The 26684-nt window shown below is 38.4% G+C and overlaps 1 protein-coding gene across 1 annotated transcript; it reads right to left on the bottom strand.

Annotated features, from left to right (window-relative positions):
• Window positions 1–5: 5 nt before the first annotated feature.
• LOC123656212 (metabotropic glutamate receptor 2-like) lies at window positions 6–24723 on the bottom strand. The gene is made up of 18 exons (XM_045591916.1): window positions 24657–24723; window positions 23560–24317; window positions 14448–14667; window positions 13083–13225; window positions 12838–13008; window positions 12617–12761; window positions 11750–12001; window positions 11479–11650; window positions 11290–11396; window positions 10988–11137; window positions 8665–8798; window positions 8418–8584; window positions 8049–8207; window positions 7296–7458; window positions 6985–7198; window positions 6184–6335; window positions 954–1125; window positions 6–238 (listed from the first exon to the last, which is right to left on the bottom strand). The coding sequence occupies exons 1-18, from the start codon at window positions 24721–24723 to the stop codon at window positions 6–8; spliced, it is 3579 nt and encodes a 1192-aa protein (XP_045447872.1).
• Window positions 24724–26684: the final 1961 nt, after the last annotated feature.

Raw genomic sequence — 26684 nt, 5'->3', positions numbered from 1 at the left:
GCCCGCTATAAAGCCGGCCGCGCGCCCACCACCGCCACGGCCACCCGCACGGCGGGCTCTGCCGCGGCGCGCCGCCGTAGGGCGGTCCCGTTGGTTTCCTCAAAAGATGGCAGACCTCCACCCAGCTCCGCCAGCTTCTTTGGGTCTAAGCAAAGTCCGTTACGTTCAACAACTTCTGTATTCGGGGTCGGACACAAATCCTCGGTTTGTACTTGTCTGTCTGTAGACGTCGAGCGCTCTGACAACAAAAAATGGCTTTGTTATTTTAACCGATACAACTCGGAACTGAATGGAACGGAACTGAACGGAATTTGTGCACGTAAAATAAATAGGAGGAGTTAGGTAAGAAATAGCAACACTTTACGCTCCACGAACGCTGTTTTTCTTATTGTATTGTTTTATGTTTCTTATTTCATAGCTTTTAACTGAGCGTACCGATACTGACAACTCTTGATTCATTTCAAAACAGGTGCTTGTCGCGTACTCTTATTTGTATATGAGCGAGATCTGTTGAGTAATTATTGAGGTATATCTAATAATACGCATTGTAATATAGTTGTCGATGCTAATTGAAGTCGATTTTTGAAGTAAAATTTTTTTACGCACGCATGACTTGGGGAGAGTAGGCTGGTCAATGCGTGACGAGAAGTGTGATGGGCCGAGGCGAACGGAAGTTGAGAGGGAGATATAAGTTAATTAAGATAGAAAGAGACAGAATTACGTTTTCACATTCCTTTTTTTTCGTTTAAAACAAACGCAATTGTTAACGAGTTTTATTGAAAAGTACGTTATAGCAGTGTCGTGTTCCTGCGGTGAGTAAGGTGACCAGAGCTCCTGTGGGGGGCGACGTCAGCCTGCGACGCTCCTGGTGTGGGGAGCGTCTACGGTAATCGCCTACCATTAGTGAGCCGTACGCGGTGCCTAGTGGTATGAAACGCAGATCAGCGCGGTACCGGTGACGTCGAGCGTGGACAGGTCGGTGGAGGGCGTGGCGGCGGCGCGCGGCAGCGGCGCGGCGCCCACCAGCGCGGCGCACACGGCGCCCGGCGCGGTGCCGCCGCGCCAGCGCGCCGCCAGCAGCTGGCCGCGCACGTTGCGCTCCGGCCGGATGAGGATTATGTACATCTGGAAGACGGTGCCTGCTGTAGTGCGCCTATCCGAATGATATAGGTGTGAAGTGACTTGAAAAACAAACAACTTGGTTTTGAACGCCAAAACAACCAAATGCGTCGTGTTTGCGTTCGAAGCCTATATGAAAATAAAGCTATTTTTAATTTAGGATAGGCGAGTGATAGCAACAACACTTAATTCGTGAAAACAGTCCAAATCAAAGTTTTTTTTTCGTAAATTACTTATAAATTTAAATTTATATTTAAAGAAAATGTTTTTCTCTAAAAAAAATATACTTCCATTAACCGTAGCACGCAGCGGCCAGTTTCAATATTTTATATCTCTCTCTGAATTTGCTTACTAGAGAGAGAATTTTGACGTTAGCTACATACATATTGTGTCAAAGATCTACCCGACTAGAAAAAAGGTGAGGCTCAACCAGATTATGTATTTGGACCGGATCAGGGTAGAATGAGGCATGCTAGATCCGGCAAGCTCTATCAGGACCAGGTCTGGTCCAAATAAGGATAGCCTGATGTAGAACATAATCAAGTATGGTAAGGAATACTGGATCAGGACCCGGTCCGGTCCAGATCAGGATAGCCTGATGTAAAATATAATCAAGTATGGTAAGGCATACTGGATCAGGACCCGGTCCGGTCCAGATCAGGATAGCCTGATGTAAAGTATAATCAAGTGTAGTAAGGCATACTGGATCAGGACCTGGTCCGGTCCAGATCAGGATAGCCTGAAAGAAATTACGCGAACTGAGCCTGAATCGCGCTATTAATGTTTTTAAGCGCACTTAGTATATATACAGTTATCAGGACAGTCTAGCAGGGAGTCCATCTCTACACAGTGGAGCAGTCGTAAGTAGTAGGAAGTAGTTAAATAATAGTTTTTTTTTATTATTTCTTTTTATTTAAAAATTTTGATCCACGGTCTCAAAATGCCCGTGCCTTTTGTTAATCATGCATGCATTATAATAATACCACAGGCGATTTTTCTTTGTTACTACAAATCGACAGTCCTGTGACTGCCTAGTAAAACTAGGATGTGGTCCGACGCTGACGGTTTTTTTTCCTTTTTTTTACAAGAAGTATACATATAATTCCTTTCTAATTTCTGAACATTATTATTTTTCTTATCTATGTCTATATTTACACTTATTTGCTAGTCTATAATCTATAATAATATATATAAAAGCGAAAGGTCACTCACTCATCACGAAATCTCCGAAACTATAACAACTACAAACTTGAAATTTGGCAGGTAGGCTCCTTATAAGACGTAGACATCCGCTAAGAACGAATTTTATGAAATTCGACCCCTAAAGGGGTAAAACGGGGGTTGCAAGTTTGTATGAAAGTCCTATGTTTTTGAAGTAAGAGACTTGAAATTTAAAATGTATGCTCTATAGATGATGAAAAGGTGTCCAAATAATGTATCTTTAGACATCAAGTCTTTTTTGGGGTTAAAACGGAGGATGGTAGGTTTACTCACTCATCACGAAATCTCTGAAACTATAACATCTACGAACTTGAAATTTGGCAGGTAGACTCTTTATAGGACGTAAACATCCGTTAAGAACGGATTTTACGAAACTCGACCCCTAAGGGGGTAAAACGGGGGTTGGAAGTTTGTATGAAAGTCCTATGTTTTTGAAGTAAGAGACTTGAAATTTCAAATGTATGCTCTATAGATGGTGAGGAGGTGTCCAAATAATGCATCGTAATCTGTATATAAAAAAGAAAGATCACTAACTCACTCATCACGAGGACTCAAAAACCACTGGATGGTCTATCCATCCAGGTTAGACAAAGATAAAATTTGGCAGGGAGGTAGATTATAGTTAGCAGACGTCCGCTAAGAACAAATTTTACGATATTTCACTGTTAATGGGGTTTAATTAGGGAAACATATACAGCCTGAAAATAAAACTAAAAATGTGGTGTATAGAGAGGTTTTATAAAAATAACTATTAAATTATACTAAATTGTGCCTTTTAAAAAATTACTCAGTTTGATAAGCGTTTCAAGTGACTAAAATAAAAAATAATTTGTCTTAAACATCTTAATAGTAATGCATATCTTCATAAACTAACTGAGGTAGGGCACAGCAGGAATTTCCTGCTCAAAATATGGAGCAGCCCGACTGGGGTAGTACCTCGACCTTACAGAAGATCACAGCAAAATAATACTGTTTTCAAGCAGTATTGTGTTCCTGTTGGTGAGTAAGGTGTCCAGAGCTCCTGGGGGATTGGGGATTGGGTCGGCAACGCGCTTGCGATGCTTCTGGTGTTGCAGGTGTCTATAAGCTACGGTAATCGCTTACCATCAGGTGAGCCGTACGCTTGTTTGCCGACCAAGTGACATAAAAAAAAAAAAAAAAAACCACGCGGACGTAGTCGCGGGCAACAGTTAGTGTATTTTAAAACAAAGTCCCCAAAAGTGTATGTGATCGATTCGCTCGAAATCTACTGAACATACTTTCATGCGGTTTTACCATTGGAGAGATAGCTCAACCATTGGCAAGAGAAAGGTTTACAGAACGGCTAAGCCAATTTTAATGAGAGTTTCACTGGAAGTTTGCCGGGAAAACTTTGTGACACACTAATTTCAACGCGGGCGAAGCCGCGGGCACAGTTAGTAGATACATATTTGTAGCAGCATTTCAGTAATTAAAGTAATTAGGTTTCTCATCGCTTAAATTTTTTTATATAAATTTTATACTTTAGTAAGTTTACTTTATTATTATTATTTTTGTTTTTAATGTTTACATAACATAATTTATTACGCTATTATATTTAAAAAAAAACTACTTTTTCTCATACATTATATTATCAGAATGCCCAAAGATGACATTTTTATTGTCTGGTTGATCAAATCTCTACTGTAAATATATATTTAATTAGCTCTTGATTGTTTATTTTATATTGATCTTTCCTATGATCAAGATTAATGGTATCAATTTGGTCTAGCATCAGAAAAAAGATCATCGTCAGTAGAAAGATTATTTACGACAGCCTTGGCGTATAATACAAACCAACAACATTGATTTTGAGGTACTCTTGTTTGTTTATTTTATTTATCTATTCTAAGATGGAAATAACTTATCTATACATATAATCTATAGATATAATAAAATGATAGGAAAGTCAAAACTGCACATTGAATATTTTTTTTAAACAATATTTGGGGTGTGATCTACAATCGATATCGAAGGCAAAAATATAGTTTTTAGAATTTCTGTCTGTTTGTCTGTATGTATGTCGGGGTTAAACTCAAAAAGTACTGCATGGATTTACTTCAAATTTGGCACGAACATTATTAAGAAGTCGGGTCAACATATAGGCTACATATTATCACGCTATCACCTACGGGGAACGAGCAGTGAACCTTTATTTCTTCAACGCATTCTGTAACAACCTGTAACCATGTCATGAGCTAGCTTTACACTATAAATAAAGACATTCAGTAGTATATTTAGTATCAGCATTGCACCCGTGCGAAGCCGGGGCGGGTCGCTAGTTATCATATATGTACACATAATTCATAGTTACCATATATGTACACTTATTTCCTAGTTACCATATAGGTACACTTATGTTCTACTTACAATGTACACTTAACCCATGTTACTGTTAGTAAGGGATTTTCTCTTTTTAACCGACTTCCAAAAAAGGAGGAGGTTCTCAATTCAACTGTATTTTTTTTAATGTATGTTACATCAGAACTTTTGACCGGGTAGACCGATTTCGACAAATTTTGTTTTAATCGAAAGGTGGTGTGTGTCAATTGGTTCCATTTAAATTTATTTGAGATCTAACAACTACTTTTCGAGTTATATCTAATAATGCGTTTTTACTTGACGCTTTTTTCGTCGACCTACGTTGTATTATACCGCATAACTTTCTACTGAATATACCGATTTTGATAATTCTTTTTTTGTTGGAAAGGGGATATCCTAGTTTGGTGGCATGATAAGGAAACCAGGATCTGATCATGGGATCCTAGAGAAATCGAGGGAAAATCTTGAAAATCCGCAATAACTTTTTACTGGGTGTACCGATTTTGATAACTTTTAATTTAATCGAAAGCTGATATTTATCATGTGGTCACATATAAATTTTATTGAGATGTGATAATTACTTTTTGAGTCATCTTTGATAACGCGTAGTTGCTTGACTATTTTTTCGTCGATCCACGTTGTATTACTTGTCGATGTAATTAAAGTCGGTTTTTTTTCGTTTTCGAGCAAATACAATTATTTTTCATATATATTTATCTATTTATAATTTATCTATTTCTATTATTTACTTAAATTTCACTACCTAATTATTTATTTATCTATTTATTTATTTTATTTTATTTTATAGGTACATCCACAGAACACATATAAAACATTATATATGATTCACTATTACAATCTAATATGTATCCCATTAAGGGGTACACATCATTATATTAATATCATGAAGCAAGTATAATTAAAATTATTTCACATAGAAATTAAAAGTAAAGATCCTACTTGATCCTAATTAATAAGATAAAAATAATTAATATTTTAAGTAAAACATAAATAAATAATACATTGGAAAAAATAAACAGAAATAAATATCATAATAATTATGTTAAGTAGCATATTTATAATATCAATTCACTTTTTTTTTGTTAAACATTTTTTTCAAATTTTTCGTGTTTTTTAAAAGGACCGGACCGAACCGGCTGATTAGGATGAGATGAGATTTCCTAATCTGGACCCGATCAGGAAATCTCATCTCATCCTGATCAGGTCCAGACCAATCATCTGCGTTACATGCCTTATCTAGTCCTGACCAGGCATGCCTGGTCCGGTCCTTCTAAGGTAGACGAAAAAATTTCTACTCGGGTATCGCTAGTGGGCAAAACCAGAGATAGATAGATTGTTAAAACTGGCCGCCGTGGTGCGTTAGTTAACGCACAAAAAAGGTTTGAAACCTTGTTTTTATTTGTATCACTTGTATCAGGAGGCGCAAAAATAATTTAGTGATGTTATAATTTATTCTGACTTCTGTCAACGATTTAAATGTACCTTAGGAGCAAATAAACAGGCCAGAGTGACACTAGCACTCAAAGATATCGTTACTGCCATACTGGTGACTCGCAGTGGAACGTGGCTGGCCGTGCCGAAATATAGAGGCACGAACGCGAGCCATATGACGCACGTGGTGTACATCGTGAAGCCTGAGGAATGCATTAGTGTAGTTAGTATTAAATACCAAGAGAATATTTTATTTGGCACGAAGTACAAACAATACAGACAAAAAAAAAATCGAAAGGTTGCGTAATAAAATAGCCGTTCTAATACTAACCGTTTGTAGGTTCGATTCCTGCTCGGGATGAATACTTGTATTCGGAAAAATATCGATGACGCGTTAGCGCAGCGGTGAGAGCACTGGCTCTTGCGCTGGCGGTCGCGTGTTCGATTCCCGCTCACGACAGACATTTGTATCGACCATATAGATGTTAGTCGTGGTCTGGGCGTTGTTTTTGTGTATTGTGTGTGTTTCCGGACCCCCAACACAAGAGAAAATCCTACTGGGGGATCCGTTGAGTGTGAAGCGTATATCCACTCTTATGAATAATTCTTAATTCTAATTCTTAGATATTTGTTTCCGGTTTGGATGTCTGTCCTTGTGCGTCTCCCCACCGTGCCTCGGAGAGCACGTTAAGCTGTCGGTCGCGGTTATTATCATAAACACCTGATAGCGATAATTACTCATAGTAGCGAATATATCCGACAACCCGCAGTGGAACAGCATAATTTTTTTGGAAAAAGATGCCTATGCCCATCAGCGGGATGTACAGGCTGAGTCCTTATCATCGTTAGTACCTATGTGCTTGCTCTCATTGAAAGCCTCAGGGATCTTCCTGGTGAGCACGGCGTACACGGTGCACACGACGATGAGCACGACGGGGTAGAAGAAGGCGATGGTGTAGGACGCGTCCACGTAGGAGTCGCACACCAGCATGTTGTCCTCGCGCGTCGGGTAGTGGTGGATGGCGCGCGCGGGCGACGCCAGCTGCCACACTACCACGATCACTATCTGGAGCACGTGTTTGTGTGTGAAGAATTATTTCTACAGTTCGTAATACAAGGGATTTGATCGAATGAGAAAGTTTAGCATTTGTGTAAATAATCACCTGTATTGACACTAAGACGGAACAAATGAGTAGTTGCGACTTGGGAGATATCAGCGAAGGACGGCGAGCGGAGTGCTTGCTGGCGTCGAATATGCGCGCTATCCTGTTCGTTTTCGTCAAGAGAGCCGCGTAAATGACAGTAAAACAAAACCCGGTTCCAAACCTGAAAGGTATTCGTTCAGTATTAATTTAAATATGTATTTGAATGAAAGAAAGATAAAGAAATATATTCATTTTATTTGTCGACTGTAATTGCGTAGTGGCGAGGAAAGTTCCACTGACTCGGTCGAAGATCCTCCATAGATTATAGTTTTTCGATAGTAAGTCACGATGAAACGTATAGTGCATCATTATTAATTGACATTAGAGCCTGTGCTGTGTGGCTACGGCACTAAAGAATTTAGCCACCCCCTCTCTTCCCGTGGGTGTCGTAAGAGGCGACTAAGGGATAACAAGGTTCCACAACTACCTTGGAACTTAAGAAGCCGACCGATGGCGGGATAACCATCCAACTGCTGGCTTTGAAATACACAGGCCGAAGACGGGCAGCAGCGTCTTTGGTGCGACAAAGCCAGTACTGCGGTCACCAACCCGCCTGCCCAGCGTGGCGACTATGGGCAAAACACATGAGTTCACGTTATTTTTGGCGTAAACTTGTGGAGGCCTATGTTCAGCAGTGGACTGTATAGGCTGTAATGATGATGTAATGATTAGAGCCTAGTCTGCAGGTGTAGGTCTCCAGTGCGAACGAACCGCTGCAGCGAGCAGAGGAAGTCGGTGGGGCGCAGGACGAGCGCGAAGGTGACGAGGTAGCACATGAGGATGCCGGCGAGCAGCACGAAGGACAGCTCGCGGCCGCTGGCGCGCACCACCGGCGTGCCGCGCCGCGCCAGCCACACGCCGCCCACCAGCCTGCGGACACTCGCACTATAGGTGTTCAATCTCACTCGAGCGGTCGTTCTAATGACGAGTCGTCTTAACTACTTACCTAGCCTAAAGTACTTTTAAAAATTTAATAATAAAGTTAAAATTAATGTCTCGTTTTGATAAGTCATCGTCTCAGTTTATCGACCTGGTAAAATTTCATTATTATGTTCTCATCTAAATTTAGTTTATACTTACATAGTGAGCAGGATCCCTAGGGAGGAAAACGCCATGGCGCCGATCGCCGCCGGCGTGGTCGGGTGCAGGTAGAGCTCCGGGACGGGCGCGCACTGCAGGCGCTTGGAGTCCGGCAGCGTGCCGCGCGCGCACTCCACGCACGCCGTCTCCGACGTCGGAGAGCGTATCTGAACAGCGTCACAGTTTTATGAACAATTATATGAATCGCGTATAATGTAATAATAGATGTTATTTTATTTAAAAACACCTCGTACTGCGTGCAGTTGAAGCAGTGCCAGCAGCAGCTCTCGCCCTCGACGTACTGCTTGGCCTGACCCAACTCGCACTCGGCGCTGCACACCGACTCGGGGTGGTGCGGCTCTTCCCATTTGAACTGTATCGCTGTTGGGGAAAAGTTTTATTTTCATAAACGACCGAGGTTGCAGTGATCAGTTTCTGTTGAGATCATAGATAAAGTAAATAATTGTGTTTGCTCGCAAACGAAAAAAAAAACCGACTTCAATTACATCGACGAGTAATACAACGTAGATCGACGAAAAAATAGTCAAGTAACTACGCGTTATCAAAGATAACTCAAAAAGTAGTTATTAGATCTCGATAATATTTATATGTGACCACATGATAAACATCAGCTTTCGATTAAATCAAAAATTATCAAAATCGGTATATCCAGTAAAAAGTTTTTGCGAATTTTCGAGAGTTTCCCTCGATTTCTCTGGGATCCCATCATCAGATCCTGGTTTCCTTATCATGGTACCAAACTAAGAATATCCTCTTTCCAACAAAAAAAAATTATCAAAATCGGTATATCCAGTAAAAAGTTATGCGGTATTATACAACGTAGGTCGACGAAAAAAGCGTCAAGTAAAAACGCATTATTAGATATAACTCGAAAAGTAGTTGTTAGATCTCAAATAAATTTAAATGGGACCAATTGGCACACGCTACCTTTCGATTAAAACAAAATTTGTCGAAATCGGTCTTCCCGGTCAAAAGTTCTGATGTAACATACATAAAAAAAAAAAAAAAAAAAATACAGTCGAATTGAGAACCTCCTCCTTTTTTGGAAGTCGGTTAAAATAAAAAATAGATAACGCACCTAGAACAGAAAACTGAAGCCACTTTTTTAAAGATGTGTGAGTGAGTGAAGTGTTGACACTTTTTAAAAAAAGTCTCTAAAATTTTTATTAAACAATTAATTTAATATAGGTAAAATGGGTATGTGAAAATAAAAACCTGTTTATAGTTTTAAATATATTTACTCCTTTTTTCGATTCAAATTGTTACATAAGTCTATTGTAGCCGTGTTTTGATTTATTTAATTATATAAATCTGTGTCAACGAAAACTTGCGTTTTTAAGTAATTGATGATTTCTCTGAGGGGCAAGTTCCTGCTTTCGTAGACGTCTAACTCTTTGCTGTAATAAATTGATTTTATTTTTACATTTTTTTTTAAATTAAGTTCCTGTTTTTTAAACTTTCTCTTAGTTTATGTTTTCTAGGTGTATCAAAGATTGAATCTTGGTTAACGACTGATTTAGACTCATCCGGTAGGTCCTAGAACAAAAAATATAACAATAAAATAAGTAGTAGTAAGTAGCAGTATGTACTTGATAGTACTCTGCGAAGTCCACGTTTTGTACCGTACATGTCAGCTTTATCAAAATGGTTTGAACAAACAAACTAGATGAGGATGGCTGTCGTTGTAGTTCATTTCGGCTCAGTCGTAAAGCAACTACCCATTCATCTTCTATTAAAATATTCGTTGGAAACCTAAAACCATGATATTTAGTAGCAAAATATGAGTAGTTAATTTACAAATTTAAACAGAAACAAACGAGTTAAAAATTCATATTTAACTTAACTTCAATTTAGGAAAAACATAAAAATCACACGATAAAAAAAAAAAAAAACAATAATGTTGTCCACTTTCTACTTAATTATTTTTCTATGATTGCCTACAATTTACTTACCCGCATTTTGGGCTAATGGAAATAAAAATTACTGGTAACACTCCCTCGGTACGTCATTTCGGGACATCGAAATTATAAGTTCCGAATAACCTCAATATTATTTTGGAATAACAAGAAATATAAAGTTTTGTATGTACTTACGTGTGAAACGATATTTCTTCAGACTTTTTATTCACTTTGGTATTGTTTTTGCACCATTTAATTACATAAGAACGGCATTTTGAAAGCAAAGTTACTGTACGAGGCCCCGTGAGATACTAACGAAAATGAGCGTAGTTTGATGCATATGTGTGCGTGAGCGCGCGTGTTTACTTGAAGGAGCCGAGTTTTGTGGCTTCACTAACAACAAAGGCCGCGCATTATCTACCTTGTTTTACTTGATCTATGGTTGAGATAGAGAACTGCGGGATATATCCTGCAGTCGGCGATGGAATTGCAATGCTCATGGTTTTGCTACAGTCTATGGACTATGGTTACGGTAACCGCTTACCATCAGGTGAGCCGTATCTACGCTTGTTTGCCGTATAAAAAATACTAGCTGTATAAAAAAATACCTAAAGTGGTATATGAAGTAATATAAGTGGAATGATTGCGGACCGTCCATATCTAGGTGCAGCACGCCATCGAGGTAGCGCCCGACGCGCAGCCAGCGGTACACTCCGCGCGTCACTTGTTTGAAGTGCAGGATGTTGTAGCGCGCCGGCCCGTCGCCGAACGCGTCGAAGTGAAACTCATCGCCACTGAGACCTGAGTAGCGTGCACGCTAGGATTACTAAATACAGCCTTCATCTTTTTGAGTAGTTTTTGTATCGTATATTTAGTGAAACTTTCCAAATATATAAATTGAAAAATGTATCATAGGTAAGTGATAAACTTTGTAATAAACATTTAAAAGAGACCTGTGAAGCGCACTTGTCGTAGATACCGCAATAGCGTCGGGCCGCTCACCGGTCTCATCGCCTCGCACAAACCAGGCTTTTCGCCGCACAGATCCCGATGCATGTCCCTGTGGTGATATAAAACTCCATTTATAGTCCATTAAATATTTACTAAGTAAATAAAATGTTCTTTGGAAAGCAATATCCGACCTGATAGCGTAAACAAACGCCCAAACAGCGTCAGCAACAAACTGGAGCTGCGCTTCAAACTCGGTATTTTCTGCAGACAATCGCTCCCGCCCGGTGCACGGCGAGTAGTCGACGTTGTGACGCGTGCGTGGGCTGCCCGGGTAGCGACAACGAAACTGTTCCTCCCAGAACTCTGTGCGCAAGACATAGTTTTTGTCATAAGGGTTTTTTTTGTCAGGATAGTTGGAACGTTAAAGTAAACGTGTTAATCGCTAGTGGTCATGAAGATTACCGACAAACCAGGGGTTCCTAAGGTTGTTCTCTGGTGTGAGCGTGAAGAAGTAGTCTCGGAAGCCGCGCACAGGGTTGGCCTGAGGCTGAATGCTGATGGTGCCCTCGACTACGGGCTCGTTACCATCGGCTACCAGCGCGCGCGCGCTCCATCCATCCGACCCCACCCAGCTGAATACACGCGCTGCGCCTTTCCGGTGCACTGCTGCCATCACCCCCGCCACCTCCTGGTCAGACCCGAACACGATCACACCTGCCGGCCCACAAATCTCACTTTAAGAAACTTACCATGATTACAATAAATAACCATCTCTTATTAAGACTCCCAAAAAAGGAGGAGGTTCTCAATTCGATTGTTTTTTTTATGTATGTGACTTCAGAACTTTTGAGTGGGTGAACCGATTTCGACAAACATTTTTTAATCGATAGGTGGTGTGTGTCATTTGGTCCCATTTAAATTTATTTGAGATCTAACAAGTACTTTTCGAGTTATATCTAATAATGCGTTTTTACTTGACGCTTTTTTCGTCGACCTACGTTGTATCATACCGCATAACTTTCTACTAAATGTACCGATTTTGATAATTCTTTTTTTTTGTTGGAAAGGGGATATCCCTAGTTTGGTACCATGATAAGGAAATCAGGATCTGATGATGGGATCCCAAAGAAATTGAGGGAAACTCTCGAAAATCCGCGTAACTTTTTACTGGGTGTACCGATTTTGATAATTTTTAATTTAATCGAAAGCTGATATTTATCATGTAGTCTTATCTAGTAGTCTTTGCTAACGCGTAGTTACTTGACTATTTTTCGTCTTTTTTCGTTTCTTTTTGTTTAAGTGCAAATAAATTATTGGAGTATAATCTACCTCGGGCTCGCGATCGTGACAGTAAGCGTTCCACGATAGCATCGTATGCTAGTTCGTCCGCTGCACCAGAGTCTTTCGTGAGCCGTTCTTTGACCGCTATACAGATATCGTCGCGTAGGAGAAGAGTTTCCAATTCTTCAAAAGCCTACAATGAAAAGAAATTTATATACTTATAATAAAACTATTTGTGAACAATGTTTATTAGCTATAGTTGCATGTACCTTTATACCATAGTTGGATTCCTCGTAAATGATGGAAACATAACGCCAGCCGAATTTCTTAACAATTTCAACCATGGCTCGTACTTGATGGAGATCGGAAGGTATTGTTCGAGTGAAGTATTCGAACCGAGCCTTGTTCGAAAGCTCCGGAGACGTCGAGAAGAAAGATACCTGAAGCAGTAGCTGTGTGTTAACAGTAACATTTGAAATTAAAATAAGTATTAAGAACAAGTTACAAGAGTTACCTGAGGAATTTTAAACAAACGCAGGAGGTTGGCAACTTGTACAGAAGTGACAGAAGAAGCAGCGCCTACAACTCCCGAAATTACTTTTCGCACAGCTGTCGCGTTGCATGCGTATTCCTCATCATCAATGTTGCTGATCGATCCTGTGAATTATTTGTTTGTTTATTTATTTAATTAATAATATTTATTTAATAACAATAATGTTCACAAAGCATATTTCCAACTTAACCTATTACAATGAAATAAAAATTAATATTTTAAACAAATTATGTTACGGTACCGTCACAATTTGATAAGTACCTATTTTTGCTACAAGAATTTATTTATATCTACCCTAAAAACTCCCAGTAACAAAAAAGGAACAATTAGTTTATAGGTGTAGTTCGAAAGTAATTTCTAAGTATGATCTGTACTTCTCCTAGCCAGCTGAGCTATATGTATTAAGGTAAAGCTATTTTCCTCCAAAGAATTCCACATTTTTTACTTTTCATCAGTTTGCCTCGAGTTGTTCAGAATTCAAAGTTTCATTATAGGTTATAAAGTTACACTATATTCTATAAAAGATCATATAAGTAATTTTTAATATTAGATAGGTTAAGACTGAAATAATAAAAAATAACCAAAATCAAGAAAAAATATAAAATAAAGCTACTCACTGTGTAATACGGCTGTATGATTTCAACTAAGGATGCTGACATGTATTTGTATGTGCATGTATGTATGTGAGTTATGTGTATGTTTGTGTGTGTGTGCGAGTGTGTTGATATATATAATTATAGTCAATTTTTTTTTATTTATGTCGAAAGAGCAATTATTTAGCACATGAAACAGATATAGAGAGGTACTTTTGTCTCCATTAGAACTTATTACTTAAAACCACACGCACACAATCAAAGCTTGGTGACATTAAACCTGTATAGCAGTGCTGTTCCGTTCCTAAGAACGAGGATACAGGGGTGTCTACCAAAAATTTGCTTTGAATGTGAATACGCTACAGCCCGGTCAGAAACTTTCAGCCAAACATGTCACAATTTATTCTTTAATACACAAAGCGTAAAAGAATTTTTATTTATCAAATAGATGGACGAAGGTCGTATCTAGTTAGGATCTCCTACTAGAAGCGAGGACGGATTGGTACAAATTCAAACTCAAACCAATTTTTAGTTTTAAAATTTTTTGATAGATCGTCGCGCTAACGCAATTATTTATTTATAAGATTTATATAATTTGTTCATATATAAAATTTGTATGCCTCGGAAACATACCGCATAAAGTTTTGTTATTGTATTTGACAACCAATGATGCATCCCTCGTTTTTGACCTGTCCACACCTGGGTGTACAGACCCGATGCGGTTCAGCCTCACCCTTAATGAAGTCGAGCGCCATCTCGAGGCCGCGCGTGTCGCTGTCGCAGTCGTCGAGCACGAGCGCGCCGAGGCGTACCCCGGGCGGCGCAAGTTTGTCACGCTGCGCCGCGTCCAGCGCGAACAGCATGGCCTCCAGCGCCTGCACGCCGCCCTGCGCCATGAGCGGCCCGCAGCGCGCCGCGCCCGCGCCGCTGTTGCCGCTCGCCCGGCCGTGCACCTGCGTGTACTTTGCATTTTCATTGCTCTACTTGGTAGGATACGTGTGTTTGATGAGAGAAAACTTTATGTAACTCAACATCTTTATAGGGAAAAAGCTGTTCTATCTAACTTACAAAGAGGAGGTACACAATTCGACAGCATATTTTTTATGTGTGTCAACTCCCTAACTTTTTACTAGAAGTTCAATTACTTAATAATATTAATTATAATATTTCTTTAGATGACGTTGGGTGTGCGTTAAATCGTGCTATCAAAGTTGCATATGTATATTTTAGTACAAGTCAATTTACTATTGTTTGAAGAGAATGATAATTGTGTTTGCTCAATTACATCGACAAGTAATACAACGTAGGTAGACAAAAAAATTGGTCGAGTAAATACGCGTTTATAAATCTCGGAGTAAGATCTGTCACAGCAAGGTACTCAGGGCTTACTTCGCCTGGCACAGGATTATTTCTAGTAGAATTGCAATCATTGTAGTATTTATCGGTTACAATTACAATGTAATTGATATAATTTTTGGCCATTTGTTTGCCGCCGCACTCCCAGTAAATGGCTTACCCCGAAATAAATTAAACCGTAACCTTTACTGAATGATTTTCATTTCAAGTCATATAATGTTTAGGAGAAATTTCTGAGCCAATATTAGCCTGTGCACCAACCACAATCTAAATTATTGCCTCCACTGGTGACAAGAGGGCTGGTGCATTTTTCGCCCAGAGAATCGGCATAGCGATTCAACGAGAAAATGCTGCCAGAATTCTTAGCACAATTCCACGCAGACATGATTTATACCAAAACTATCTGTAAATATTTAGTTCTTAAGTTGTGAATTGTAAATATAAAATAATACTAAATCAAAATCAAAAACACTTTTATTCAAATATGTTTCAAAAGCACTTTCGACTTATTATTATTCAAATTAGAAATTTAAATAAATTATTATTTTTGTAAAAGTGAAGCTACCACCGATTCGCAATGTAGATTCTGCAGAGAAGAATCGGCAAGAAACTCCGCAGTTATTCTTTTGAAAATAATATATAAACTGTGTTTTTTTTTTTTAATATATAGACTAGCGCTTGACCGCGATCTCACCTGATGGTAAGTGAAGATGCAGCCTAAGATAGTGCGCGCTTGCCTAGAAGATGCCTATTCACTCTTGATTTGAAAATACCCAAGTTGTAATTATTTGGAAAAAACGGAAGCCGGAAGGGCATTCCAGATTTTTGCGGTGCGTATTAAGAAAGAGGAAGCAAAACGCTTAGTGCGAGATCGTGGGATTTCAACCACGTAGCGGTGCACACTCAAGCGATGCCTAGCGGTTCGGTGGTAGAATGGTGATGGTGGAACCAAATTGTGCAGCTCTTGGGCACACTCTCCGAAATATATTCTGTAAAATACAGACAGACAGGCAACCTTGCGCCGATGTTCAAGACTTTTTAGTCTAGAGTTAACCAGTGGTTCGTCACCGATGAGTCTTCTGGCGCGTCGATCCACAGACTCCAAAGCAGCAAGCTGGTACTTGGCAGAGCCATCCCATAAGTGACTGCAGTACTCCATACAAAGTTTACAAAGTATACAAGTTTTAGTACAAAATTAATAATACCTATATCCAGCTGTGTAGTTACGGTAGTAAAGAAATATAGTCACTCCCTCTCTTCCCTTGGCTCTCGTGGGCGACTAAGGGATAACACAGTTCCACTACAACCTTGGAATTTCAAAAGCCGACCGATGGCGTGATTACCATCCAACTGCTGGCCTTGAAATACACAGGTCGAAGACGGGCAGCAACGTCTTTGGTGCGACAAAGCCAGCCCTGCGGTCACCAACCCGCGTACCCAGCGTGGGGACTATGGGCAACATACATGAGTTCACGCCATTTTTGGCGCGATCTTGTGGAGGCCTATGTCCAGCAGTGAATTGCGACTAAAACTTTAAATTTATTATACATGATGAGATTTTATTATACATGCGAATACCAAAACCACGAATCAGGTTTTCTTTGAGCACTCAGAAACATGGAGTTACAATTTTGTTATTCCTTCTCGTGTTTATACTGCGATTCGATTTCAACTGAAACGATAATTAGGTTTGATGAGCATTTACGATGCGACTTTAAAACCGTTCTTCAACGCTCGTCGAATTGTCTAATTCAAGCGGTACTCCAGCAGGCGGCATTTTCTAATATGGAGTTATTGGAATTTTTTTATGGGTAATATTATTTTTATAGCAAATTATAGAGTTATTGTAATCCATGCTATCAGCTCTTCAGGTAATAGTCAATAATACATAACTACTGATCGTAAATTGAAATGCTGTTGTCGATATGGACTTTTTGTAGAAATGGCATATGGTCTATGATATTGAAGTTGGTTTTTTTGTTTGTGCATTAATTCAGTATTAAGTATTTAAAAAATACCCGAGTCTAGACATTATTTATAATTTATGTTAAGTTTAATTTTGACAAATAAAAAATGTGATGTATAATGCTATAGCGATATTACATTTTATAAGCGTGTACATAAATGAATAAAGCTAAGCTTCCTTCTCTTCATAATTAAGTCCTCGATTCAAGTTATTGATTTTTCTCTTTTGTCTTTTTAATCGCCAAGTTAAATATGGAACTAAAGGAAAAGCAATGATATTATTTCCCTTAGCTTTTCTTATTACGTCTATGACACCTAATTTTATGATATTATTTAACAGAACATGTTTTTAAAAGCGAAACTAATAATATGTTTTAGATCGTCGATCTAGCGAGCTGGAGGACGTCCCACACTACGTTTGCTAAGAAGCAGTCTCCACAATACGACACGTCTGCTCCAACGGCCATCGGTCCTGAGACATAGGTGACCAGCCCACTACCACTTCAACTTGCTAATTCTGTGAGCTATGTCGGTTACTTTCATTCTCTCGCGGATAGTCTCATTTCTAAACCAAACTGTACGGGTTAACGCACATTGAGCAATATGATTGTCTTGCAAACTAATAACCTCCTTAATTTAGCTTATTTATTACAAAATTGTTATTTGACTGATGCAGATTTCTAATGAAATTGTTATTTGTTTGCTACGACTGACGTCTGTACTTCTACCTATATATACTCAAAATAATCTTAATAAACTTAGAGTTAGATCGGCTTTCATTGGATTTGATTTCCCTCATAACCTTCCCTCACATGTCATATCATCTCACTCAACCATAGACTGTACCATATAGTTCTTTTGGTCCTTCGAGAAAAAATAAATAAGTATTTCTTAGAAAAAATCATTTAAGAAAACAGTTAATCAAGGCTATAACTCCACGGATTTCCATCGACATTTGGAGAATCCAGATACAGTGGCCACAACGCTCACGTGGAATTTGTGTGACTGCGAAACGGTTGATTGGCTTCCCAGAAGCGGGTTCCACCAGTTAAATTGAGAAGGAGCAAACAAGGTCGCACTACCCACAGAGAGACTGGCCTGGACCCCTGAAGACGAGTTCGAGAGAAACCCCAAGCATAGCCCGTTCCATTGCACGTTGAGCGACTTTAAACTTGGGGCTGGTCCCTTCTTCAGTGTCCAAGTCTGGGCTCCGTATGTTAGCACAGGTAGGGTGCATTGCTCGAAGACTTTTGTCTTCAAGCATTGCGGGATCTTCGAAGTGAAGACTTGACGAAGCCTGCCAAACCCCACCCAGACCAGCTGAATCCTCCTATTAGCTTCCTTCTCGAAGTTGTTTCAGCCTAGTTGAATCGTGTGGCCAAGGTAGACACAAATCGAACAACTTTGGGAAGGATACCGCCAATCTATACTGGTCTCGGTTGTTGTCGATTGTTTTCGTGTAATTTTTTCATTCCTTGACGAAGAAAAGTTGTTGATGCATTACTAAGAAACTGTAATTTCTCGATCAATCATAAATCACTGAAATTAACGACTAAAAAACCATGTATTACAATATTCTGTATAAAATACAGCGTATCAATTTGTTCTATCGCTGCCATTCCTTTGATTGCTGATCCGTACGCTCAAAGTTTAAGTTCATTTCAGGCTTCAAGCTATTTGGGTTTAATACGAAGGCGTGTAATGACTTCTGTAATCTTTGAAAAACCGTTTTCGGAAAAAGGGGCAAAATTGAATTATGAGTTAATAAATTGCAACATAGCACGTATTTTGAATTTCTTAATCTTTTTGAGACACCGATCTGAATTTAAGGATAACAAGTATCTAGTGCCTTGCCTTAGCTTGGAGAGTTGACTCAAATCATCCTCGTGGTGCGCGATCAAGACACAGACCGAACAAATTAATACAGATTACCTTTTTTAACTTCAGTATCAGTTATATTATAGTGTTCTGAAATGATTACTTTCTAAATTTCTTTTGTGTACAGAATTAGACTCGGTACAGTTAAATTTTGAGCAAAAGACTTAAGAAAGCATCGAACAGTAACATAATGTTGGTACCACAACATGAATAACTGTTCTATAAAGTTTGGAATTGTCAAATTTGTAAGTAATTTTCTTCCTCAACTTGAACAGCAACTTTTAACAATTTTTTCAAGTCCTCGCCCAATTAATTAGGCCATACCGCGCGACGATTCCAACTTAAAATTGGTGTTCCGCATCTCGGGACAAAAATCATCGGGTCTTTGAACTTTTTATATGCACCACTCATTGCCATGTCAACTCGTTATGCGCCAAATTATGACCGGTAGCTCAGTTCATTTAATCAATCACTTTCGATCATCATTACAGCCTATACAGTCCACTGCTGGACATAGGCCTCCACAAGTTTACGCCAAAAATAACGTGAACTCATGTGTTTTGCCCATAGTCACCACGCTGAGCAGGCGGGTTGGTGACCGCAGTACTGGCTTTGTCGCACCGAAGACGCTGCTGCCCGTCTTCGGCCTGTGTATTTCAAAGCCAGCAGTTGGATGGTTATCCCGCCATCAGTCGGCTTCTTAAGTTCCAAGATGGTTGTGGAACCTTGTTATCCCTTAGTCGCCTCTTACGACGCCCACGGGAAGAGAGGGGGTGGCTAAATTCTTTAGTGCCGTAACACTTTCGATCATGTGCATTGTTTGTTTCCCAGCTCAATTGAGAAGAAACTTCAAAATGATTTAAAGCGAAAAATTCCAAAAGATATAATGGTGCGAGGATGGCTTCGTCTTATTCAGAAACTTTTGATGCACAAATAATGCTAGTATTAGAAGTTTTTTTTTTATTGTACAAGATTGATTTTAATTACGCTTCAGCGCATCACTTTCATTGTAAACATTTTGCACTCTCAAGGAGCCCAGATAATGCTGTGAAGTTTATTTCAAGGCCTTATTCCTGTATATCATTTTATAATTACTATACAAGAGTATTTTAAGGCCTACTCGAACAAAATTAACCCAACTGATAAATTTTAATTTAATTTGATTTCTTTTGTAGCTTTGATAAATTCTTTTAAATATCTTTATTTTTGTATGAATAAAAAAAGCCTAAGATAAAAGAAGAATGAAACCCAATTGACGAAATAATATTATACTACTTAAGAAAATGTTTTGAACAAATTAGGTTGACACGGACTTTGAACTGTATTGCTACTTCGAAATATTGATTTCCAAGAAGGTTAGCCTTCTGAAGATCTATAATTATTTATTTATACCAATCTATTACGATAAACAAACATGTTTTCTTATAAAAATATATTCTGATCTACGAACTGACTGATGTATCATCTCTATAACCATATCATTTAAAAGACATATCCTCTCCAAAGAGGGTGAAAGATTAAATAAATGCTAATGTAAGAGTTTTTATTTATAAAATTTTATTACCGTGACATGTTTTTATGAACAAAAACAACGACAAGATTTACAAAAAACGTATTCTAGCGTTTTTGGAAATTTAACCTTTAAATCGTTAAAAAGAAACAAAAAACAGACTGGTTATGTTTGTCATTACATATGTAAGCTCTAATTCTTAAAAGTAACGTAGATAAAAAAAAACTAGTGGTCGCCCAGAGGTCAAAATTCGACCATAATCATAATTTTAAATTAATGAAAACCAAAAAATAATGAAAATAAAGAACCTTTTCTAAAAATTTTCATTAAACTACAGTCTTTGTCATAAAAGAGTGTAATATGCGTGTGTGTCAAATAGTATGGTAGTTGTGAAATGTTTTTTTTTTGTTGTGAAATGTTAATTTTTAAAAAAATATTAACATTCTGCACTCCTTCTCTATATAAACTATAAGTGTGCGAAATTTCACACTCCTCCGTTCGCGCAAGTTTCGTAAAAAAGGGTACAAAGTTTTTGCTTCACGTATAGATACTGTTGGTAATTTAGGTTTCATTTAGAGAAAAATTAATAGGCTTTTGAAGAAGGAATAGCTAAATTGTAACTCCAAGTTTCCGCCTGCGCAAAGTAAACGTCTTGGTTATAGTATTCGCATGTATAATAAAATCACACAAAGAATTTTGTAATGCCTCAACATAAAATTTAAAGTTTTTATTAAAAATAAGTTAAAAGATAAAGCGTATTCGGTGCAGGACTGCATCGTTGATGAAGAAGATGACTTTGTGTTGCTGTATATCATTCAAGATATTACTAAATTTGTACTAAAACACTGTTTATATATTAAAAGAATAACTGCGGAAATTTTTACTGATTCCTTTCTGCAGAATCTAAATTCCGAATTAAAAAAATTTAAATTGTAATACGACGATTCGACGGTGCTTTTGAAAGCTATTTGAATGAAGTTATTTTTTATTTTGATATTGAAGGTATTTTTCAAATTTAACCTCTAAGTAATGAAACAGAATTAGCAAAACGTTTGTAACTAACTTTAAACATATGACCTTCTTCTGCTGATGATATAAATTAACAGTAACAGCCCTTTGATCAAAGTAATATTAACATAAAATTAAACATTACATACGCGGCAAAGCGTAACACAAGTTGCTCAAACATAAAGTAATACACTGAATGTCTTACGGGTGTATTAGCTTGTTGGCAGAGGTTTTAACCAGCTTCCGCTTTTTAACCGACTTCCAAAAAAGGAGGAGGTTCTCAATTCGACTGTATTTTTTTTTTTTATGTATGTTACATCAGAACTTTTGACCGGGTAGACCGATTTCGACAAATTTTGTTTTAATCGAAAGGTGGTGTGTGCTAATTGGTCCCATTTAAATTTATTTGAGATCTAACAACTAATTTTCGAGTTATATCTAATAATGCGTTTTTACTTGACGCTTTTTTCGTCGACCTACGTTGTATTATACCGCATAACTTTCTACTGGATGTACCGATTTTGATAATTCTTTTTTTGTTGGAAAGGGGATATCCCTAGTTTGGTACCGTGATAAGGAAACCAGGATCTGATGATGGGATCCCAGAGAAATCGAGGGAAACTCTTGAAAATCCGTAATAACTTTTTACTGGGTGTACCGATTTTGATAATTTTTAATTTAATCGAAAGCTGATGTTTATCATGTGGTCACATATAAATTTTATCGAGATCTGATAACTACTTTTTGAGTAATCTTTGATAACGCGTAGTTGCTTGACTAAGTTTTCGTCGATCTACGTTGTATTACTTGTCGATGTAATTGAAGTCGGTTTTTTTTTCGTTAGCGAGCAAACACAATTATTATAATTAATTAGAATGAGTCTTGTTTTGAAGATTTAGTTAAGCTTCTATAAGCCTGCTTAGAATACATTTCTCTCTCTTCAATTATTTCAGTATATTAAAATGTTCTGCTGTGTTTTTGTTTCATTCGTTGGTGACAATAATTTTGTTGGGCTTTTCAGGAAATTAAACATATAATTTTTAATTTAAAAAAGATTTTGAACAAATATTCACTATCATCAAAGAATACCAATTTGGCGCGTTGGCGCAACGGTTACAGCCATGGATAGTACCTGTTGTGCTGGCGGTTGCGGGCTCGATCCCCGCACATGACAAACATTTGTATTAGCCATACAGGTGTTTGCGGTGGTCTGGTGCAGTCCTTGTGAGTCTCCCCACCGTGCCTCGGAGAGCACGTTAAGCCGTCGGTCCCGGTTGTTATCATGTACACCTGATAGCGATCGATACTCATAGTAGGGAATATATCCCCCAACCCGCATTGGAGCAGCGTGGTGGATTAAGCTCTGATCCTTCTCCTACATGGGGAAAGAGGCCTATGCCCAGTAGTGGGACATTACAGGCTGAAGCGAAATAATTCCAATTCCTTTAAAAGACGGACAAACATGACCCACCTTCTACCTACAATCTACAACTTTTTTTCAAGTTTGTCAGACTCTTTATTATACGCTTTGACCTCTGTAACCTATGATCAGACTAGAATTATCTATCTGTTAACTGTTTTCTTATCAAAATAATAACAGTTGGAGAACTAAAGAAGTAGACAATGATATTTATGGTAGATGGCATTTGATAGCTAACGGATTTTGATATGATTCCTGGGGTTTGTTCCTTTAGCAATTAACTGTTATTATATGTTAATTGTACGTCGTAAGGTTGACTGGTAGATAAGGCTGTATGGCTTTAAGTCTGCCTTAGCGAAACGTATTTTGCGTTGTTTAATAAAGTTTAAATCTATATAAATCAACAAAATCGGAGTGTCTGTTTGTAAACTAACCGCTTTTTACTAAATGCATATCGATGTATACACGGTACGTATACCAAAATTACATTTTTTTTTATTTTCTTTCCGTCGGTCTGCTTGTTCCGACTAATCTCTAAAACGGCTAGACTGATTTTGACGGGACTTTTACTGGCAGATAACTGATGTAGTAAGGAGTAACTGTGCCAAACAAGCCAAGTGCCAACTGAACAACAACTTCTTTTTTAAAATCCACGCGAACGAAGTCGCGAGCACAGCTGGTAAGTAAATAAATCTTGTTGACACGTACCATCATCAGGCCGCCGAGTATGATGTCTCCCTCGAGGACGGCGGCGTGCTTCACCGGCCAGATGCTCTCGTTCTCTGCTTTCTTCTTGTTAACGACACGCAAGTCTTCTGTCACGTTGCTTGCTTGCATTTTATTGTTCGAAACACTCTTAGACTTCCTCGATATTTTGTTTCTTGATTTTGGTCTATTTTTTCTACCAGTTGTTTCTATCGGCTTTCCACTTCTAGTTATATTTTTTATAGAATTACTATTTGTTGATATTACACGGTTAACGCTGTTAGTGACATTGAATTCATATCGAGCAGTAGTTACGGCACTGGAGACGTTTGCAGTTATCGCCCTTCCAGTAGTAGTAAGGAATGTACCAGGTGGCTCGTCTGTAATGTCTCTCGGAGCAGTCAATGCAATCGCTTTTTCATGAACTGTAAGCGTATCTCTGAACGGGGAGGACGAAGCGCGAGGATGCGCTTCTTCTCGCTTGAGATGACTGTTTTTCCTAAATAGTTTCGATATATCGAATGGTCCTATCAGCGAGTGCGACTCACGTTTGTAGCGACGGTACTTATCGAGTGTGTAGTATTTTTCAGTGTCCTTGACGTAAGAAACGTTTGTCATACCAAAGGTCGTGTTGATGTGGCGGTCAGCACTCGTGAGTGTGAGAGCGGCCAACAACAGCAGGGCGACGGCGGCCTCAGATGCCATCTTCACCGCATCACCTTCTATGTACCACGGAGTTCCAGAAGTTCCATCCTCATTCACTTGTCATCATACGGTTTTTAAGTTTTATATTGCTAACATTTTTTACTTTACAATCCTCACGCACAAGCACGAAAACAGATTTTTTGTTTAAGCTGCCGTTGTAATTAATCATTGCACTTAGTTTTATAATTTATACTACATGCACGTAGATATTAGAAGCACATTGTTTAAACTTATATTTTAGTTGTTCGGATTGGTCGAGTATTAGCTGTAAAAGGTGAGCACCGAAGTTACACTGTAGTGTTAAACAATAGAGTTAAAAGCGACGAGTGCGACGTAGCGACACAAGTTCGTAAAGTTATCCCGAGCTCCGCGCTATCTGTAGCATATCTCCGCGCGTCTGCAGGGCGGGCGGCGCGGACCGGCGGGCGGCGCGGACTGCCGCGCGGCGCCGCCGAGCTGCATGTGTCGCGGGGTATTGTGTCCGTGTAATGGAAATATATTCAACGTCCGAAAGCGAACTGATCGAACAGACGAATATTATGCAAACGACTAGTTTTTTATTTTAGCCAGCATCCGAATTGGAATGTATTTGGACTTTATTTGGACAGCTATAATAAAACGATAGTGTGCCTTTATCAGTAAATCTGGACACTACTGGTATGTGGTACTGGTATATGATAGCTTTACCTTTATAAAAATAATAATTCATTTTTAGTTTTTTTATTTTAGTTAGTTTAAGTTTTAATTTGTAAAATGACAATTCGAAAGTGCTCTTGGAGCCTATTTGAATAAAGCTGTTTATGATTTTGATTTTGACTACAAAAAGTTACAAGCATTTAGTTATTTGGAAAGTGAAACCTATAAGGATGGCTGGTACGTCTATCTGTCGTCTATCATAAAAGATTTTTTTTATTCAGGATTTTATTGGGATCAGTTAAAGTATTAAAATAAGCTGACTGCGTCGTGAGTCAAACGAAAAGGTTAAATTTTGGTAGGACAAAAGTCTCGTTGTATGTGTACGGTATTTAAGCGGCAGGATTGAAACATCACGTAGTGTAAGGAGCAATGGTGACTAAGTACTTACCATGCGATGTCACGTGCACACAAACTCGCGCGTGTCAAGTATCGGGTCGTTAAGATTTAGTGTCGGATGTCAACATTGTGTGTATCAAGTCATTTTTAATCGATTTCTAAGTAATTGTGTTTGCAGACAAACGAAAAAAAAACCGACTTCAATTACATCGACAAGTAATACAACGTAGATCGACGAAAAAATAGTCAAGTAACTACGCTTTATCAAAGATTACTCAAAAAGTAGTTATCAGATCTCGATAAAATTTAAATGTGACCACATGATAAACATCAACTTTTCATTAAATTCTAAATTATCAAAATCGAAACACCCAGTAAAAAGTTATTGCGGATTTTCGAGAGTTTCTTTCGATATCTCTGGGATCCTATCATCAGATCCTAATTTCCTTATCATGGGTACTAAACTAGAGATATCCCCTTTCTAACAAAAAAAGAATTATCCAAATCGGTATATCCAGTAGAAAGTTATGCGGTATAATACAACGTAGGTCGACGAAAAAAGCGTCAAGTAAAAACGCATTATTAGTATAACTCGAAAAGTAGTTGTTAGATCTCAAATAAATTTAAATGGAACAAATTGACACACACCAGCTTTCGATTAAAAAAAAATGTCGAAATCGGTCCGCCAGGTCAAAAGTTCTGATGAAACATAAATAAAAAAAAAATACAGTCGAATTGAGAACCTCCTCCTGTTTTGGAAGTCGGTTAAAAATAGGAGGTTCTCAATTCGATTGTATTTTTTTATATATGTTACGTCAAAACTTTTGACTGGGTAAACCGATTTCGATAATATTTGTTTTAATTGAAAGGCGGTGCGTGTCACGTGATCTCATTGAAATTTAATTGCGATTTAACAAGTAGTACTTTTCGAGCTATATTTAATAATGCGTACCTATTTACTTGACTGTTTTTTTCGCTGCTTACGTTGTATTGCTTTCGATAAATATAATGAATACTAAGGATTCACCAACTTCAGCAGTTACCATTCACAAGCAAAACGACTAAAAAGGCAAGATTGTACCCAAAGATGGGTTCGACTTAAAAGATAAAATGTTCTTCTTAACATCACATTCAGCCTGCTGAAAGAAAGAAAGTAGCAGCATCAGGAGTTGGCAAGGTTGAAAGTTGATTTCTTGTGGCGGATTTTACGTTCACATGTGCTGCCGGCTCCATTCTTGCGACGCTATCGTGAACTTTAACATCCGACGTCAAATCTGGATGTGCGGTATTGTTAGTGCACGCATAATTATTAGGAAGGGTTAGATGTGATGAAATAACAATATCCACGAGTACTGTCCAGTGCAAGCATCGCAGTGTAAACTAAAATGTAT

Source organism: Melitaea cinxia, chromosome 9, assembly GCF_905220565.1.
Source record: "Melitaea cinxia chromosome 9, ilMelCinx1.1, whole genome shotgun sequence".
NCBI classification, from domain to species: Eukaryota; Metazoa; Arthropoda; class Insecta; order Lepidoptera; family Nymphalidae; genus Melitaea; species Melitaea cinxia.
This window is presented reverse-complemented; position numbering and strand designations above follow the sequence as displayed.

Coding starts and splice junctions, on each gene's coding strand:
- LOC123656212 (XM_045591916.1), bottom strand. CDS start 24,723: ATGCAGCTCGGCGGCGCCGCGCGGCAGTCCGCGCCGCCCGCCGGTCCG. Junction 14,668..23,559: donor TACTCGGCGGCCTGATGATG/GTACGTGTCAAC, acceptor AAGTACACGCAG/GTGCACGGCCGGGCGAGCGG. Junction 6,336..6,984: donor CAATGAGAGCAAGCACATAG/GTACTAACGATG, acceptor TGCATTCCTCAG/GCTTCACGATGTACACCACG.